This window comes from Hemitrygon akajei, chromosome 6, assembly GCF_048418815.1.
Source record: "Hemitrygon akajei chromosome 6, sHemAka1.3, whole genome shotgun sequence".
Classification (NCBI taxonomy): domain Eukaryota; kingdom Metazoa; phylum Chordata; class Chondrichthyes; order Myliobatiformes; family Dasyatidae; genus Hemitrygon; species Hemitrygon akajei.
Window position 1 is genome coordinate 185,795,246 of NC_133129.1, and position 20,810 is coordinate 185,816,055.

Consider the following 20,810-nt stretch of genomic DNA (forward strand, 5'->3'; position numbering starts at 1 on the left):
AGTACAGGTCCTTCATGGGTCCCCATGAGCAGTTCATAACCTGAACAGTTCAGAGGTCAGAAATGCAGCCACAAACTGAAAATGCTTGTAGCCATTCCACTGGCTTCCCAAATTATCATCAGTGTGTATGGGCTGTACGTGAGTTGAGTGTTTGCAACCTGGGGAGGACCTGTTTTTGACACCTCATATTCTGTCTGGGTCACTTCCAACTTGATTGCATGAACATTAATTTCTCTAACTTCTGGTAATATCTTCTCCCGCTTCTGTCTTCCCATTCTCCATTCTGGTTCTTCTCTCTCCTTTTCCCTTCTCAGCTGCATGTCACCTCCCTCCAGTGCCCCCCCCCCTTTCTTTCATGCCCTGTCCCCTCATATCTTCTGCCTATCACCTCCCAGTTTCTTACTTTACCCCCTTCCCCACCCACCAACCTTCCCCCTCACTTGGTCTCATCCGTCACCTGCCCGCTTGTCCTCCTTCCTTTCCACCACCCTCTTATTCAGAATCAGATTTAATATCACCAGCATATGTCACAAAATTTGTTAACTTTAGAGCTGCAGTACAATAAAATACACGATAAATATAGAGGAAAAAATGAAATTACAGTAGGTATATATATATATGTCTATTAAATAGTTGAGCTAAAATATGTAGGGCAAAATAACAGAAATAAAAAAGCAGTGACAGAGGGGAAGAAGCTGTTCCTGAATCACTGAGTATGTGCCTTCAGGCTTCTGTACCTTCTACTTAATGGTAGCAATGTGAAGCAGGCATTCTGGATTTGGCCCCCTTCCTTTCCAGTCCTGATGAAGTGTCTTGGCCTGAAATGTTAACTGTTCATTCCCCTCCATAGATGCTGCCTGACCTGCTGAGTTCCTAGAGCAATTTGTATTTGTATTCAATATTAGCAGCATCTGCAGAAAGACATGAAGACTTATGTTTGATGGTTCCGGCTCTGTACTTGCTGGAGTTTAGAAGAATGGTGGGGGGGGGGGGGGGTTCTTATTGAAACCTATTGAATATTAAAGGCCTAGATAGAGTGAATGTGGAGAGGATGTTTCCTAGAGTGGGTGAGTCTTGGACCAGAGGGTAAGAGGGTACAGCCTCAATAAAGGGATGTCCATTTAGAATGAAGATGAGTAATTTCTTTAGCCAGAGGATAGTGAATCTGTGGAATTTGTTGTCACAGACGACTGGGGAGGCCAGGTCATTGGGTACATATAAAGCAGAGCTTGATAGGTTTTTGATTAGTCAGGATGTTAAAGGTTGTGGGAAGAAGGCAGGAGAATGGGGTTGAGAGGAATAATAAATCAATTATGGAATGGTGGAGCAGACTCGATGGGTTGAATGGCCTAACTCTGATTGCACCTTTTATTGTTATGAATGCAGTGAATTATAATGTGTTATAGAGTCATCTGGCATAGAAACAGGCCTTTGGGCCTAACTGCTGCATGCTGAACCAGAGTCCCATCTACTCTAGTCACACTTGTCAGCACTTGGCCCATATCCCCCCAAGGCTTCTCTATCCGGGTAACTGTCTAAGCTCCGTATCCCAGACCTGCCCCATATCCCCTAAGGCTTCTCTATCCGGGTAACTGTCTAAGCACCGTATCCCAGACCTGCCCCATATCCCCCTAAGGCTTCTCTATCCGGGTAACTGTCTAAGCTCCGTATCCCAGACCTGCCCCATATCCCTCTAAGGCTTCTCTATCCGGGTAACTGTCTTAAGCTCCGTATCCCAGACCTGCCCCATATCCCCCTAAGGCTTCTCTATCCGGGTAACTGTCTAAGCTCCGTATCCCAGACCTGCCCATATCCCCCTAAGGCTTCTCTATCCGGGTAACTGTCTTAAGCTCCGTATCCCAGACCTGCCCCATATCCCCTAAGGCTTCTCTATCCGGGTAACTGTCTAAGCTCCGTATCCCAGACCTGCCCCATATCCCCCTAAGGCTTCTCTATCCGGGTAACTGTCTAAGCTCCGTATCCCAGACCTGCCCCATATCCCTCTAAGGCTTCTCTATCCGGGTAACTGTCTTAAGCTCCGTATCCCAGACCTGCCCATATCCCCCTAAGGCTTCTCTATCCGGGTAACTGTCTTAAGCTCCGTATCCCAGACCTGCCCCATATCCCCCTAAGGCTTCTCTATCCGGGTAACTGTCTAAGCTCCGTATCCCAGACCTGCCCCATATCCCCCTAAGGCTTCTCTATCCGGGTAACTGTCTTAAGCTCCGTATCCCAGACCTGCCCCATATCCCCCTAAGGCTTCTCTATCCGAGTAACTGACCTGCCCCATATCCCTCTAAGGCTTCTCTATCCGAGTAACTGACCTGCCCCATATCCCTCTAAGGCTTCTCTATCCGGGTAACTGTACAAATGTCTTTTAAATGTTGTCAACGTACCTACATCAGCCACTTCCTTTGGCAGCTTGTTCCATACACTTACCACCTGGGTAAAAAAAAAACCATTGCCCCTCAGGTTCCAAATAAATCTCTTCCCCCCTCCCCCCCATGGACTGGGAAAATTCACCCTCCCTATGTCTCTCACGATTTTATAAACCTGTGTATAATATCATCCCTCAGTCTCCTGCACATCACTGAGTAACATCCCAACCTATTCAGCCTCTCTTTTTAACTCACTCTGAGTCCCAGCAACATCCTCGTAAATCTCCTCTGCACTCTTTTCAGCGCACTGACATCTCATTGGCAGACTGACTAAAACTGAGCACAATATTCCTAATGTGGTCTTACTAATGTCTTATAACTGCAGCATAACATCCCAGTTTCTATACTCCAGTGGTCCCCAACCACCAGGCTGTGGACTGGTACTGGGCCGCAAAGCACTACCGGGCCGCGAGGAAACGATATGAGTTGTCGATATGAAATGATACGAGTTAGCTGCACCTTTCCTCATTCCCTGTCACGCCCACTGTTGAACTTGAACGCACGTGAGGTCATCAGTCGCCTGAATGCAGTGACACTCTAGCACCAGGGATCACTGATTGGCCTCGGGTAACCAGCGGCCTCACGCGGCCGGCAAGAAGTGCCGTTGCTACTGGCCAGGAGCGCGGACAGATGGGCGCCGCCTCTAAACCTGTTTACCACTCTGAATGTTTGTGGGGAACCTGGTGCTAAAATATTCGCAGATGACCTAAGTTGGGCTCAGGGCTTCGTAAGTAGCAGAGCAGCTACCTCGCTGCGATCTACTGAAAGTCATCCCTCCAGCCAAACTTTTGTCAGCCGATAGATCCTACCTACCTACAAGGAGGGCGGGGAGGCGCCCTGTTGCACTCCTCGCTCAGTTGGTCACTCTCTCTGGACTGTGACCGGCACGGGGACCTCCGGCCCTTACCTTGTCCTCTCACCCCACCCACGACCAGCCGCACCTGGCCAAGGCGTCTGGTGGCGGGCGGGCAGGAGGCTGGAGCTTGGGCTTGGAGGCTGTCTAATGAGGCAATGAAGCCCTCAAAACTGTTTCAGCACCTTGAATCCAAGCACCCCACACTTAAAGACAAACCCGTTGAGTTTTTTGAGTGGAAAAAACATGAGCAAGTATGACAGAAGCAAGTGCTGATAGCCACGTAAACTAAATTGTGGAATAGACTGGACATAAGGAACCTCCTTCGAGTATCGCTGTATTCCAGTCGTGACTAACACCCTCCTCCCCCCTCCCCCCCGTCAGCCGGTCCGCAAGAATATTGTCAATATTAAACCGGTCCGCGGTGCAAAGAAGGTTGATGACCCCTGCTATACTCAGTGCCGTTGATGAACACACTCAGCATACCAGAATCAAAAGCTGTGGATGAACCAGGCGATCCTCTGTCTGCTGTGGTCTTGATCTACGACATGCAAGACTGGCAATCCAGAACTATACAAGAGGTCCAGGTACGACCTACACAAGGCTATCTTAAGAGCAAAAAAAAACAATTCCAATTGATGTTAGAGATGGAATCGGATGCACGTCAGCACTGGCAAATTATGTCCTACAAAGTGAAACCTACATGAATGGCTGTGATGCTTCACTTCCTGATGAGCTCAATGCTTTTTATGCACACTTTGAAAGGGAGAATAAAACTACACCGGTGTGAATCCCTGCAGCATCCGGTGACCCTGTGATCTCTGTTTCGGAAGCCAGCATAAGAATATCTTTCAAGAGGGTGAGCCCTTGCAAGGCACCTGACCCTAACGGTGTAGCTAGAAGGGCTCTGAAAACCTGCTGCCAACCAACTGGGGGGAAATGTTCAAGGATATCTTCAAACTCTCACTACTTACAGTTGGAGGTTCCACCTGCTTCAAAAGGGCAACAATCATATCAATGCCCAAGAAGAACAGGGTGAGTTGCCTCAGTGACTATTGTCCAGTGGCTGTCCCATCTACTGAGATGAGGTGCTTTGAGAGGTTGGTAATAGCTAGAATCAACTCCCGCCTAAACAAGGATGTGGACCCGCTGCAAGTTGTCCATCACCACAGTAGATCTACAGTAAATGCAATCTCACTGGCTCTCCACTCAGCCTTGGATCACCTGGACAATAGTAATACTTATGTCAGCCTGCTGTTTATTGACTGTAGTTGAGCAATCAACACAATTATACCTTCAGTTCTAATCAAAAAGGTCCAAAATCTGGACCTTTGTACCCCTCTGTGCCACTGGGTCCTTGACTTCCTCACCAGCAGACCGCAGTCTGCGCAGATTGGAAATAACGCATTCTCTTCACCGACAATCGACACTGGCGCACCTCAGGGATGCTGTAAGCTTAGCCCACAGCTCTACTCTCTCTACACCCGTGACAGTTCAAATGCCATCTAAACATTTGCGTATGACACAACTATGGCAGATTTCCAGCTGCTGATGAGAGCATTCTATGGTTGCATCACCGTTTAGTATGGAGGGGCCACTGCACAGGGTTGGGGAAAAAAACCTGAAAATTGTAAGCTAAGTCAGCTCCATTGTGGGCACTAGCCTCCCCAGTATCAAGGACACTTTCAAAAGGTGATGCCTCAAAAAGGCAACATCCATCATTAAGGACCCTCTTCTCATTGCTACCATAAAGGAGGCAGTACAGGAGCATGAAGACACACACACTCGACATTTCAGGAACAGCTTCTTCCCCTCAGCCATCAGATTTGCACATCTCTGGATAGACAACGAACCCATAAACACTTCCTCAGTGTGTTTTCCCTTTGCACTACTTATTTAATATATACAGTGGTATGCAAAAGTTTGGGCACCCCTGGTCAAAATTTCTGTTACTGTGAGTAGCTAAGCAAGTAAAAGATGACCTGATTTCCAAAAGGCATAAAGTTAAAGATGACACATTTCTTTAATATTTTAAGCAAGATTACTTTTTTATTTCCATCTTTTACAGTTTCAAAATAACAAAAAAGGAAAAGAGCCTGAAGCAAAAGTTTGGGCACCTGCATGGTCAGTACTTAGTAACCCCCCCTTTGGCAAGTATCACAGCTTGTAAACGCTTTCTGTATCCAGCTAAGAGTCTTTCAATTCTTGTTTGGGGGATTTTCGCCTATTCTTCCTTGCAAAAGGCTTCTAGTTCTGTGAGATTCTTGGGTCGTCTTGCGTGCACTGATCTTTTGAGGTCTCTCCACAGATTTTCAATGATATTTAGGTCGGGGGACAGTGAGGGCCATGGCAAAACCTTCAGCTTGCGCCTCTTGAGGTAGTCCATTGTGGATTTTGAGGTGTGTTTAGGATCATTATCCTGTTGTAGAAGCCATCCTCTTTTCATCTTCAGCTTTTTTACAGACAGTGTGATGTTTGCTTCCAGAATTTGCTGGTATTTAATTGAATTCATTCTTCCCTCTACCAGTGAAATGTTCCCCGTGCCACTGGCTGCAATACATACCCAAAGCATGATCGATCCACCCCTGTGCTTAACTGTTGGAGAGGTGTTCTTTTCATGAAATTCTGCACCCTTTTTTCTTCAAACATATCTTTGCTCATTGCAGCCAAAAAGTTCTATTTTAACTTCATCAGTCCACAGGGCTTGTTTCCAAAATGCATCAGGCTTATTTAGATGTTCATTTGTAATCTTCTGACACTGAATTTTGTGGTGAGGACGCAGGAAAGGTTTTCTTCTGATGACTCTTCTATGAAGGTCATATTTGTGCAGGTGTCACTGCACAGTAGAACAGTGCACCACCACTCCAGAGTCTGCTAAATCTTCCTGAAGGTCCTTTGAAGTCAAACAGCGTTTTGATTTGCCTTTCTAGCAATCCTACGAGCAGTTCTCTTGGAAAGTTTTCTTGGTCTTCCAGACCTCAACTTGACCTCCACCGTTCCTGTTAACTGACATTTCTTAATTACATTATGAACTGAGGAAACGGCTACCTGAAAATGCTTTGCTATCTTCTTATAGCCTCCTCCTGCTTTGTGGGCATCATTTATTTTAATTTTCAGAGTGCTAGGCAGCTGCTTAGAGGAGCCCATGGCTGCTGATTGGTGGGACAAGGTTTGAAGAGTCAGGGTATTTATAAAGCTTTGAGATTTGCATCACTTGGCCTTTCCTAATGATGACTGTGAACAAGCCATAGCCCTAACAAGCTAATTAAGGTCTGAGACCTTGGTAAAAGTTATCTGAGAGCTCAAATCTCTTGGGGTGCCCAAGCTTTTGCATGGTGCTCCTTTTTCTCATTCTAAAACTATACAAAACAAATAATACACAAATCTTGCTTAAAATGTTGAAAAAAATGTTTCATCTTTAACTTTGACTTTTGGAGATCAGTTCATCTTCTACTCACTTAACTATTCACAGTAACAGAAATTTTGAACAGGCGTGCCCAAACTTTTGCAAGCGTGTGTGTGTATATATATACTTATTGTAAATTAGTTTTTATTACTATGTATTGCACTAGTCATATCACTAAAATACTTCTAAAAATTTTGATGACAAGAGCTAAAAGTAAGATACAAGCTGAAATAGGTGAAGAACAATGTGTTTTTGTGAAAGACAAAGGTACGAGAAATGCGATATTGATGTTAAGGATACTATCAGAACGAGCTATTCAAGTGCAAAAAGATTTGTTTGTTTTATCGATTACACAAAAGCATTCGGTAAGTTATTTGAAATATTACAGGTGTTACGTACCCCGTAACTGGGTCACTTACCAGCAAAGATAGAGAGGTCCGTTGAAGTCTGATGGGACTATTTTTAACAGTATTTATTGATAAAAATACACAAAAATAATATCAATGCAAACATACAGATAATATACGTCGTCAATACTAAATCTAAAAGCGCGGGTATAATAATAATCAATAAGAAATAGCTCTATCGTTGTCTAGGGGATAATGTATTGTCCGATGGAAATATAAAAGTCACTCAAGTTCATTTAGGCGGCAGCTTTTGGTTGGAGAGAGAGACGGGGTTTAGAACTTGCCCGTTTTCCTTTCTATGATGTCGATCCTTCGAAATGTCGTCGGTGTCCTTTTCCTTTTTAGCTAAGCCGTCTTCCGTGGTCAGTCCCACCAATTCCGAGGCAAATGGAAAAGGACGCACGTGGGCTTTCCACTGGCTTTCACTATTAAACGCTTTCACGGGATTTCTATCGTTTCTCCTGGTGCGTCTAAAAGGGGTTGTTCCCCAGACCTTCTTTTATCCTTACTCACGGGGTCTCAGATGTCAATCAGGTTGGGGAGGATGCCATCCCCCCCAACCAGTCCACGTTGCTCATTCCTTGAGGGCATCGATGAATAGCACAGCGCTCAATACACAATTCCGTCTCCAAGAGACAATGGCCGGTTCCCATGGCTTTGAAATCACTGAGGGCCAGGATATTCCAAACCCCCTGTGGATTCTGCGTCTCTCTTCTCTTTTCCTGGGTCTCCTGACCTGAATTAATAGCGATCTTGCGATTCTCAAAAAGGAGGGGGCTACTTTCTACCCTTCGGCCCCTCAGAGTTGGGGCGCAGGCATAACACAGGAAACTGGATCTAGATTCAAAAGACCTCTGCCTAATCAGAACTCTGTACTGGGAACAAACTGCTGCTGTAAGAATAGATGGAGAAATGAGTCAGTTTACGAAAATCAAGAGAGGCATTAGACAAGAGTGTGTTTTCTCCCCTGACTTGTTTAATGTGTATAGTGAAACAGTATTATAAAAAAAATAAGAGATATCTTGGGAATCAAAGTTGGCGGTGAAAACATGAATAATTTCAGATATGCAGATGACACTGTTAATTGCAAGTACAGAGGAAGAACTACAAAACTTAATTGACATAGTTGTTGAAGAAAGTGCAAAAATGGGTCTATCTATCAATTGCAAAAAGACAGAATGTTTGGTGATATCCAAAAAGAAGGAGAATCCTATCTGCAGGCTGAGAATAAACGGGGAAGACATAAAACAAGTTCAGAACTTTTGCTACTTAGGAAGCTGGGTGACATCAGATGGCAGGTGCGACATGGACATCAAAGGAAGAATAGGGATGGCAAATGACACCTTTACGAGAATGAAGAGAATACTGACCAACACTAAACTAGGCATGACAACCCGCCTCAGAGTACTGAAATGTTACGTTTATCCAATTATGTTATATGGCTCAGAATGTTGGACAATATCTAGTAACATGGGGAAACAAATTGAAGCAGCAGAGATTTGGTTTTTGAGGAGGATGCAAAGAATATCATGGATGAAACAAATTTCTAACGAGGATGTCATGAAAAAGAGAAATAATGTATGAGATCGTGAAAAGGTAATTTCACTGGACACGTAATTAGGAAAGAGGAGTTAGAATGCACGGTAATTATGGGAAAGATTGAAGGGAAGAAAGTAAGAGGAAGGCAAAGACAAAAGATGATGGAGACAGCAGCCAGAAAACTGGAAATGAATACCAATGAATTGATCCACTTGACCCGAAACAGGAGTGTGTGGGCCATGGCAGTCAAAGCTCAGACTGGGCATGGCACCCGATGATGACGATCGCAATGCACTGCTGCCACAAAACAACAAATTTCACGACATATGCTGGTGATAATAAACCAGATGATGAGGTTTCTCTTCGTAGCACTTCTTAATGAAAAACACATTTGCCATCCTCACATCTACCAGCACCTCACCTGTGGCTAACATAGTACAATTATCTCAGCCAAGGCTCACACAATTTCTTCTCCAGCCTGCCACACTATTGGATGTACCTGATCAGGCCCGAGAGATTTATCTTCCTTTATACATTTCAAGACATGCAGGACCTCTGCAGTAATGTGGGCCATCTCTAAGCCCTCCTGTTGTGATGGAAAATAACTGGTTCTTTGAGTCTCAACAGTAGAGGCCTGGACACACACAGTTTTAATAATAAGGAATTTATTTACAAGCGGAAGTCGGGTCAACACAAGCAACTACAATACACAGGAAGCGGTGTGGGGACAGGGTACGGTTACACAAACAAAGAACAAGGGAAAAGCACTTTACCAGGACAGACGATAGACCTTCCCAAACATAAATCAATACACTTACCTTGAATGAGGTGGTCTGTAAGAGAGGGCAAGCCAAGGCCAAGTCTAAGTCTCACCTTTTAAAGCATGGGGCTGGGCGAGATAATCCAATTAAGGTGACCAATAATTTAGGTGCGCATTGATTAGTTGGGAGGGACCAAATGTTGATTGGCATGTGGTGTGTCCTCCGACCAGCCAGGTGGCAGTGCATCTGTCACGTGGCCGGTATCTCTGGATACACCTCCCTATTTACTTTTTCTCAGTTCTGAAATCCATAAGACTTCAGATCATCGGACAAGGGAGCAGAATTAGGCCATTTGGCCCATCGAGTCTGCTCTGCCATTCTATCATAGCTGGCTAATTATCCCTCTCAACCCCATTCTCCTGCCTTCTCTCTGTAAGCTTTGATGCCCTGATTAATCAAGAACGTATCAACCTCCAGTTTAAATATGCCCAATGACTTTGCTTTCTCAGCTGTCTGTGGCAATGAATTCCACAGATTCACTACCCTCTGGCTCAAGAAATTCCTTCTCATCTCTGTTCTAAATGAACGTTCCTCTTCTGAGGATATACCTTCTGGTCTGAGTCTCTAAATGAAATATCCTTTTCACATCTTCTCCATCTAGTCCTTTAATATTCAATAAGATTCCCCTCCCCCCCCCCAAATTCTTCAAAGCTGCAGTGAGAACAGGCCTAGAGCCATCAAACACTCATACATTAACCCTTTCAATCCTGGAAACATTCTTGTGGCACTTCCTCTGGACCCACTTCAGTGCCACATCTTTTAGATAAGACAATACTCCAAGTGCGGTCTGACCAATGCCTTATAAAACCTCAGCATCACATCTTTGCTTTTATATTCTAGGCCTCTTGAAATAAATGCTAACATTGTACAGACGACCCTCCTTATCTGCAGATTCCGTATGCGCGGATTCAACCAACCGCGGATCGGGAAAACCCGGAAGTTCTCTCTTCAGCACTCGTTGCTTGAGCATGTACAGACTATTTTTCTTGTCATTATTCCCTAAACAATACAGTATAACAACTATTTACATAGCATTTACATTATTATTAGGTATTATAAGTAATCTAGAAATTACTTAAAAGTCCAGGCAGTCCCCGGGTTATGAATGAGTTCCATTCCTGAGTCTGTCTTTAAGTCGGATTTGAAGTCAGAACAGGTACATCCGATATTGTTTAGCGTCAGTTAGTCAAACGTTTTTCTTAGTATATAGTACATATTTTACCTTTCTATGCATATAAAACACTTAAGAAACATACATATTTCAATAATTAAACCACTGCGTTGCTTAGTAATAATTGTAGCTTTCATCGGGGCAGGGCCTTTCATATTCTCCATTAAAATTGTTCCGATCATTGACCGATTGTAGCCTAACGCTTTTCCAACGACCGATGGTGTTTCACCTCTTTCCAATCGCTTTATTACTTCCACCTTATTTTCAATCGTGATCGTGATTATTTTCGTGAACAGAAACACTGCGGATTCAGAGCTGCACCGCCGGGTCCTAATGTCCACCTCACAGAGACACGTTAAATAAAGTCCAGGGTTCCACTGGGTCCTAAAGACCACCTCACTGATACATGTTAAATAAGGGACTTAAGCATCTGTGAATTTTGGAATCCGCGGGGGGTCACGGAACCAATCCCCCGTGGATAAGGAGGGCCGACTGTATTTGCCTTCCTTATCTCCAACTCAACCTGGATGTTAACCTTCAGGGAATCCTACATGAGGACTCACAAGTACATCAGGATATTAGATAAGTAGACATTACTGGGATAATTTGCTTCTTATATGAAATTTTATTTCTCTTCTGCTCTGAGGGTCATCTCCTGGGATTTTCACACAAGTGTCTACAGTTTACAGGGAATAGTGTGAAAATCACGAAGCAACTACAATCAACAGATCACTTGCAATACCAGAGGAAACAACACACTGGACCATTGTTACCCCACCATCAAGAATGCCTACCGTGCTATTCCACACCCTCACTTCAGGAAGTCTGATCATCTGGCTGTATTTCTGCTCCTGAGTATAGGCACCAGTAGTGAGGACCAAGAAGGTATGGACAAGGGAAGCACAGGAGCGCCTACAGGACTGCTTTGAATCGGTGGACTGGACTGTATTCAGGGATTCATCTTTGAATCTGGATGAGTATGCTGCAGTTGTTACTGACTTCATTAAAACCTGTGTGGATGAGTGTGTGCCTACAAAGACTTACTGTACATTCCCAAATCAAAAGCCGTGGATGAATCAGGAGGTACATCATCTGCTGAAGGCTAGATCTGTGGCTTTCAAGTCTGGCAACCCAGGCATGTACCAGAAAATCAGGCATGATTTGTGGAGGGCTATTTCAAGGGTGAAGAGACAATTTCGAATGAGGTTGAAGGTGACATCAGATACACGACAACTCTGGCAGGGTCTGCAAGACATTACTTCCTACAAAGCGAAACCCAATAGCATGAATGGCAGGCAGCATTGCTTCACTACCAGATGAACTCAATGCCTTCTATGCCCGTTTTGAAAGGGAGAACGCAATTACAGCTGTGATGATCCCTGCTGCATCTGATGACCCTGTGATCTCTGTCTCAGAGGTCAGTGTTAGGCTGTCTTTAAAGAGGACGAACCCTCGTAAATGCCTTGTTAGTGAAAGAGGTCAGAGGAGAATGGTCAGATCAATTCAAGCTGGCAGGAAGGTGAATGTAACTCAAATAACCACATCTTCCAATAGTGGTGTGCAGAAGAGCATCTTTGAATGCACAGCATGTCGAACCTTGAAGTGGATGGGCTACAGCAGCAAAAGACTTTACTGGGTTCCACTCCTGTTCCGAATAATGTGGTCACTGAGGGCATATTAGATGAGATTAGCTTTTTGTCACATGTGCATACAGTGAAATGTATTGCTTGTGTCAGTGACCAATGCAATGAGGGTGTGGTGGGGGCAAACCACAAGTGTTGTTATCCTTCCAGCACCAACATTGCAGTCCACAACTTACTAAACCTAGATGGTACATCTTTGGAATTTGGGAGGAAACTGAGGCACCCGGAGGAAATCCACACAGTCACGGGGAGAACATACAACTCCTTACAGACAGCGGTGGAAATTGAAGGCTGATCACTGGTGTTGTCATAGTGTTTCGCTAATGTGCTGTAAAATCAGGATGGTGTGTCTTTTAAGAGGGAATCCTGTAAGTGTGCCCATCGAATATTATGAGGCTAGATAGCGTGGATGTGGAGAGGATTTTTCCTATAGTGGGGAGTCTAGGACCAGACAGCACAGCCTCAGAATAGAGGAATGTCACTTTAGAACAGATGAGGAGGAATTTCTTTAGCCAGAGGGTGGTAAGTCTGTGGTTTTCATTACCATAGATGGCTGTGGAGGCCGTCATTGGATATATTTAAAGCAGAGGTTGATAGGTTCTTGATTAATCAGTGTCAAAGTTTATGGGGTGAAGGCAGAAGAATGTTTAGAGGGATAATAGATCAGCCATGATGGAATGGGGGATTAGACCCGATGGGCCGAATGGTCTTATTCTGCTCCTGTGTCTTATGATGTTTACTGCCAGTTTCTTACAGTTGGAGGACAGTTGATAAGCTGATAGTATATACCCTAGTTTTCAAATAAGAGGATGTGCATTTATGGTGAAAAGGGAAGTTATGTTTTAAACACAGAGGGTGGTGGTGGTGGTGGGAGCAGATTCATTGAGAGGCTGTTATAGACATCCGAATGTACGGGGGGGAGGGATCTGGCCCATGTGCAGCCAAAGGGACTTAGTGTAATTCAGCATAAGCTTTGGCACAGACTGGGCCGTATCAGATCGGTTAAGAAAATATGGAGGGTATGGTCATTTGATAATGCAATGCCTCCAGTGTCTCTTTTACTGCAGGCTTTTGAGTGTGCATGTTTGGTGGAACAGATTCATCGCTCCCACACTGAGTTACCCAGCATTTACTGTTATTAACGTGACTCAGTAAAAATGCTTAATCACACTAATCTGTTGTTCTTGTTTTGCGCATACATAACACTGTCCACAGTACCCACCCAGCTAAATCCAATATTACCCTGCTGTTGCTCTGTACGTACATAACACTGTCCACAGTACCCACCCAGCTAAATCCAATATTACCCTGCTGTTGCTCTGTACGTACATAACACTGTCCACAGTACCCACCCAGCTAAATCCAATATTACCCTGCTGTTGCTCTGTATGTACATAACACTGTCCACAGTACCCACCCAGCTAAATCCAATATTACCCTGCTGTTGCTCTGTACGTACATAACACTGTCCACAGTACCCACCCAGCTAAATCCAATATTACCCTGCTGTTGCTCTGTACGTACAATACACTGTCCACAGTACCCACCCAGCTAAATCCAATATTACCCTGCTGTTGCTCTGTACGTACATAACACTGACATTGTGGGTCGAAGGGCCTATACTGTTCTATGTTTTATATATTCATTGTACTCTTAGCTGCAATATACTGATGGTGGAAAAACTGAATTGTCTGAAAGAATAAATTTAGAGTACTGAAAGATTCAGACTTATGTGAACGAACAAATGCAGCATACTGGTCTTTGAGCCTTCATAGCTTACTGACAGTGATGTTATCATTTTGTATTTCCGCCCCTGTAGTACGGAGAAGCTGGCTGCAGGACAAGAGAAGTACTTATTGTTTGAAGTTCAGCCAGGATCTGACACCTCAGCCCTTTGGAAAGTCATCGTTCGCATTGTTAGCTCAAAGGTACAAAACACTTCCTAATTGTGCATAAACAAAATTAATCATATTGTAGAAAATTCTTGAGTACATTATATGATGTGCAGCAGGACTCTAGACACTCAGAACGTGCATTCCTGAAAAGCTGTGTAAATTGAAACGAAAATCAGTAACTAACTACAATTGCTGAAAATCTAAAATATCTCTGAAACTGCTGATGTCATCACCAATAATAAAATAACTAAGATAACTGGGCCTAGAACACACGTACTCATGACTCAAACATGTTTATTTTACTTGTGCACAAGGAGAACAACATAGCCCCTGTCACCCACACTCTCTCAGTCATGTTGAAGGATGTTCCTGAAGTTCTGTGTTGTTGCCCGCTTTTTCTCGGGGGAGGGGATATAGGGTTCGGTGCTGCATGCTTACTTTGATAATAAATGAACCTTGGAAGCCAGGACAGAACACTGCTATTTTTATACAGCTTATCAGTTGCAGATTGTGGCCGTTGTGTAAATTCACGATAAAGCTGTTAAAAGTCCTCAAAGCTTGAAACTAACAACCAATGATATTTTGAAGTTAGTGAAGCAATTGTCCCTTGGTTGTTAGGTGTGTTTCACATCCTTCCATTATTTCTATCTTGTCTGTCTCCAGCACTCCATACTATGTTTTAGGAAAACCTTATGGAAAAGTCTCACTACAAGGGCCTCACATGTTTGGCTTGAGTACATACTGCCACAGTCACCCCAGTGTATCTTGTCTGTAGTATACACAGTTTTCTTCTGATCTCACTTGACAACAGCCCAAGGGTATCCTTGTCTAGACTTTGTCTTTAACCCTCACCTTACCACAACTTCCACACAGCAGGTCATACTTGACATACCTTTTAGTCCCTGAAATCGAAGAAGGAATGAACAAGCTTCAAGTAAATCTCCCTCCCACTGGGCAGGCAACATCGAGAGGGGAAGCAGTGTTGTGTCTATGTTCCTTGCATCTGTCTTCCTGTGCTAAACCTTGTAATAATGTGCTCATGAATCCACTTCCTCTCCCTGTAGAGTAGTCATTCAGCACCATTGGATGCAAATTCAAATGCAAAGTTCTAATTTATTCTCAAGATTCTTGATAAATTTATTCCCAAGTGAATAACAGCTTCTTCACCCAGCACACATGTACGCCCTGTTTAAATGCCCTGCCAGTCCCCAGCTCACAGGCACACTGATCACTTTTCATCTCATATTGCTGCTGTTTCACTTATTTCTATGACTTCTTGTTTTCTTATGATAGTCTCAGTAACATTATAGTGCTTTTCATAAACGTGCACCTCGCATGTTATGTCCACTGTCAAGTCTCCAGGCCATGTCACTCAGGGACTTGTGCTGATATGATTGTGCTAGATTGTAACTACATGTGACTATCGTAGGGTGTAACTGAGCTTCTGGCACATTGACCAAAGTGTTGAGTACAACAGTTGGGATTGGGATGTTTTGTTGAAATTGTATGTGATGTTGGTGAGGCCTAATTTGAAGCATTGTATGCAGCTTTGGTCACCCACCTACAGGAAAGATGTAAATAAGGTTAAGAGTTCAGAGAAATTTTACAAGGATTTTGCTGGGACTTGAGGACCTGAGTTATAGGGAAAGGTTGAATAGGTTTGGACTGTATTTCTAGAATGTAGGAGATTGAGGGGAGATTTGATAGAGGTGTACAAAATTATGAGGGGCATAGATAGGGTTAATGCAAGCAGGCATTTTCCAGTGAGGATGGGTGATTTTAGATAGATAGATACTTTATTCATCCCCATGGGGAAATTCAACATTTTTTTCCAATGTCCCATACACTTATTGTAGCAAAACTAATTACATACAATACTTAACTCAGTAAAAATATGATATGCATCTAAAATCACCCTCTCAAAAAGCATTAATAATAGCTTTTAAAAAGTTCTTAAGTAGTTTACTTAAATACATTGAGTCCTAACCCCGGCACTTTAACATATCTTACTCCTGGCGGTTGAATTGTAAAGCCGAATGGCATTGGGGAGTATTGATCTCTTCATCCTGTCTGAGGAGGTTAAGGTTGAACGAGCTGTCAGTGGTAGTGGTGAATTTCAACTTTTATGAGAAATTTGGATAAATACAAGGACGGGATGGGTTAGCGAGGGCTATAGTCCAGGTTCAGGTTGATGGGAATAGGTAGATTAATACTTCGGCACAGACTAGATGGGCCAAAGTAGGAAGTGTGAGCAGCTTCAAGTTCCTGGGTGTCAATATCTCTGAGGATCTAACCTGGACCCAACATATTGATGCAGCTACAAAGAATGACTGGCTGTATTTCATTAGGATTTTGAGGAGACTTGGTATGTCACCAAAGACATCTACAGATGTAACATGGAGAGCATTTTAACTGTCTGGTTTTGGTGGGGGGGGGGGGGGAGCAGGAAATAAGCTGCAGAGAGTTGTAAACTTAGTCAGCTCCATCATTGGCACTACCCTCCGTATCCAGGACATCATCAAGCAACGATATTGCAAAAAGGCAACATCCATCATTGACGACCCCCATCATCCAGATCATGCCTTGTTCTTGCTACCAAGGAGGTACAGAAGTCTGAAGGGACACACTTAATCTTTCAGGGATAGCTTCTTCCCCTCTGCCATCTGATTTCTGAATGGACTTTGAACTCATGAACACTACCTCGCTACTTTCTTATTTGTACTTTTGCACTACCTAGAAACATAGAAAACCTACAGCACAATACAGGTCCTTCGGCCCACACGGTTGTGCCGAACATGTCCCTACTTTAGAAATCACTAGGCTTACCTATAGCCCTCTATTTTTCTAAGCTCTATGTACCTATCCAAAAGTCTCTTAAAAGACCCTATCGTATCCACCTCCTCCATCGTTGCCGGCAGCCCATTCCACGCACTCACCACTCTCTTGCATAAAAAAACTTACCCTGATATCATCTCTGTACCTACTCCCCAGCACCTTAAACCTGTGTCCTCTTGTGGCAACCATTTCAGCCTTGGGAAAAAGCCTCTGACTATCCACATGATCATTGCCTCTCATCATCTTATACACCTCTATCAGATCACCCCTCATCCTCTGTTGCTCCAAGGAGAAAAGGCCGAGTTCACTCAAACTATTCTCATAAGGCATGCTCCCCAATCCAGGCAACATCCTTGTAAATCTCCTCTGCACCCTTTCTATGGCTTCCACATCCTTTCTGTGGTGAGGCGACCAGAACTGAGCACAGTACTCCAAGTGAGGTCTGACCAGGGTCCTATATAGCTGCAACATTACCTCTCGGCTCCTAAATTCAATTCCACATTTGATGAAGGCCAATACACCGTACGCCTTCTTAACCACAGAGTCAACCTGCGCAGCTGCTCTGAGTGTCCTATGGACTTGAACCCCAAGATCCCTCTGATCCTCCACACTGCCAAGAGTCTTACCATTAATACTATATTCTGCCATCATATTTGACCTACCAAAATGAACCACTTCACATTCATCTGGGTTGAATTCTATGTGCCACTTCTCAGCCCAGTTTTGTATCCTATCAATGTCCTGCTGTAACCTCTGACAGCCCTCCACACTTCCACAATACCTCCAACCTTTGTGACATCAGCAAACTTGCTAACCCATCCCTCCACTTCCTCATCCAGGTAATTTATAAAAAATCATGAAGGGTAAGGGTCCCAGAACAGATCCCTGAGGCACACCACTGGTGACCGACCTCCATGCAGAATATGACCTGTCTACAGCCACTCTTTGCCTACTGTGGGCAAGCCAGTTCTGGATCCACAAAGCAATGTCCCCTTGGATCCCATGTCTCCTTACTTTCTCAATAAGCCTTGCATGGGGTACCTTGTCAAATGCCTTGCTGAAATCCATATACACTACATCTACTGCTCTTCCTTCATCAATGCGTTTAGTCTCATCCTCAAGAAATTCAATCAGACTCGTAAGGCACAACCTGCCCTTGACAAAGCCATGCTGACTATTCCTAATCATATCATACCTCTTCAAATGTTCATAAGTCCTGCCTCTCAGGATCTTCTCCATCAACTTACCAATCACTTGTCTATAATTTTCTAGGCTATCTCTACTCCCTTTCTTGAATAAGGGAACAACATCCGCAATCCTCTGGAACCTCTCTTGTCCCCATTGATGATTCAAAGATCATCACCAGAGGCTCAGCAGTCTCCTCCCTCGCCTCCCACAGTAGTCTGGGATACATCTCATCCGGTCCTGGCAACTTATCCAACTTGATGCTTTCCAAAAGCTCCAGCCCATCCTCTTTCTTAATATCTACATGCTCAAGCTTTTCAGTCTGTTTCAAGTCATCACTACAATCACCAAGATCCTTTTCCATAGTGAATACTGAATGGTAATTCATAGTGGCCAATAAAAAACACCTGGTGAAGTTATTGACCTCTTTCTGTTCCTAACCTCCACCCACAGAGACTCTGTAGACAATCCCTCCATGCCGTCCACCTTTTCTGCAGCTGTGACACTATCTGCCTCCCTCCCTGTCCTTTCTGAAACATCAACCTGGCACTTGAAGCAACCATTCCTGTCCTTGAGCCATCCAAGTCTCTGTAATGGTCACCACATCATATCTTCAAGTACTGATCTATGCTGTAAGCTCATCTGGTTTGTTCAGAGCACTCCTTGCATTAAAATAGACACATCTCAAACCTTCGGTCTGAGTGCGTCCCTTCTCTATCCTCCCTCTCGCACTGTCTACAGGCTTTCTCTATTTGTGAGCCAACTGCAAACCTCCCCACCAGGATATTGGTCCCCTGGGATTTAAGTGCAACCCGTCCTTTTTGTACAGGTCACTCCTGCCCCAAAAGAGGTCCCAATGATCCAGAAATCTGAATCCCTGCCCTCTGCTCCAATCCCTCAGCCACACATTTATCCTCCACCTCATTCTATTCCTATACTCACTGTCACGTGGCACAGGCAGTAATCCCGAGATTACTACCTTTGCAATCCTGCTTCTCAACTTCCTACTTATTTAATTGAACTATTTAATGTGTTAACTATTTACTGTAATTCACGTTTTTTCTCTTATTATGTATTGTATTGCATAGTACTGCTGCCACAAAGACAACAAATCTCCTGATATATATACTGGTGATATTAATCTGATTCTGATTTATTCAAGTTGAAGTTTAATTGGCATTCAATCATGCAATTGAAAACATCAAAGTGAAAGTGTTCCTCCGGGGCCAAGGTGTAAAACTCAGTACCAACACTCTCACATGGCACAGCACATGTAATTATGATAGCAGAAAAACATACAGTTACAAAAGAAGATAATACAGGCCAACCACTGAATGGCGTGGCCTTTAGCACAGCCACAATCGAAAGCAATCCGGCTTGCCTGAACACTGGAGGGAGGGTCAGTCCCCAAACCAACACGGAATCAAGCAGCACACAGTCATCTCGGGTGTCTCTTCCCCAGAGGCTGCAACGGGCATCAATGAGACAGCCCGTCTCATGCCACAACCAAGGCCACGCAGTTTGCCCACTGTTGGTCTTGACAATGAACCGATGAATTAGACTCTCGGTATTCTACATTATCAATGTCCAGCAGGGTCTTGCGATCACAGCGAAACCATCCAGGACAACCACCCCCATCTGTTAGATTGTGCACTGCCGCTAGTGGTGCCTTCTTCCCTGAGTGGCTAAAGCCAGTTGTAACACAGTGAGAAACAAGTCCTTCCCCACTGCTATCCAGTGGGATAGACCTGCTGTATTTGATAACAACTGTGTCTTGCGATCATGAAGAAGACGTAAAGGACAAATTCACATGTTGTTTAGACCTACAGAGGTCTCTGCACTCTTTCGCACGTTGCCATCTTACCAATCTCCCTATCCACCTCATGATGACCCTACTCTCACTTGCACGTTCTCATAAGTGTAACACGAAATACTGCAGCATTTTCCTTTCACTATCTTGATGTAATTAATTAGTATGGAGTGACCTGTCTGTACGGCACACAAATAAAAGCTGTACCCAGTACCTGTGACAATGACAATAATGAAACAATTACCGATCAAATTTCTTCTCTTTATATCTTACAACAAAGAACGTCTTTTAAATTTGGTGTTTTTGGAGAAGATAAAGGTAGGAGCTCGGCTACCAGCATTTTCACACACTTACTGTGCTGCCCTTGCCGTTTCTAAGAGCTGTTTTAAAGAAAAGATTTAACAATTAGATTTATTAGTCATATGTACATCAAAGCACACAGAGAAATGTGTCGTTTGCATCACAGACTAAGGATGTGTTGGGGGCAGCCCACGAGTGTTACCTTACTTCCAGTGTTAACATAGAATGCCCACCACGTACTCGTACATCTTTGGAGCATGTGAGAACACTGCAACACCAGAGGAAACCCGCGTTGTCATGACGAGAATGTACAGTTCCTTACAGTGGTGGAATTCAATCTGAGTTGCTGGTACTTCAGAACTTTGTGTTAACCTCTATGTTACTAGGCCACCAAATTAAAGTCCTAACCAGTGAATTTCTCAGAATCTGGCTTAATATCACTCACATTGTTGTTTTTGTGACAACAGTACATTGCAATATGTAATTTTTTTAAAAACCTATAAATTA

At 43.9% G+C, this 20,810-nt stretch overlaps 1 protein-coding gene across 1 annotated transcript in view; it reads left to right on the forward strand.

The window, feature by feature from the left end:
- rnf141 (ring finger protein 141) overlaps positions 1–20,810 on the forward strand; it is a 51,425-nt gene that overhangs the window by 3,005 nt on the left and 27,610 nt on the right. The window contains exon 3 of the mRNA XM_073049958.1: positions 14,098–14,206. Within this exon, the coding sequence (XP_072906059.1) occupies positions 14,098–14,206 (109 nt within the window). The remainder of the gene's footprint in view (positions 1–14,097; positions 14,207–20,810) is intronic.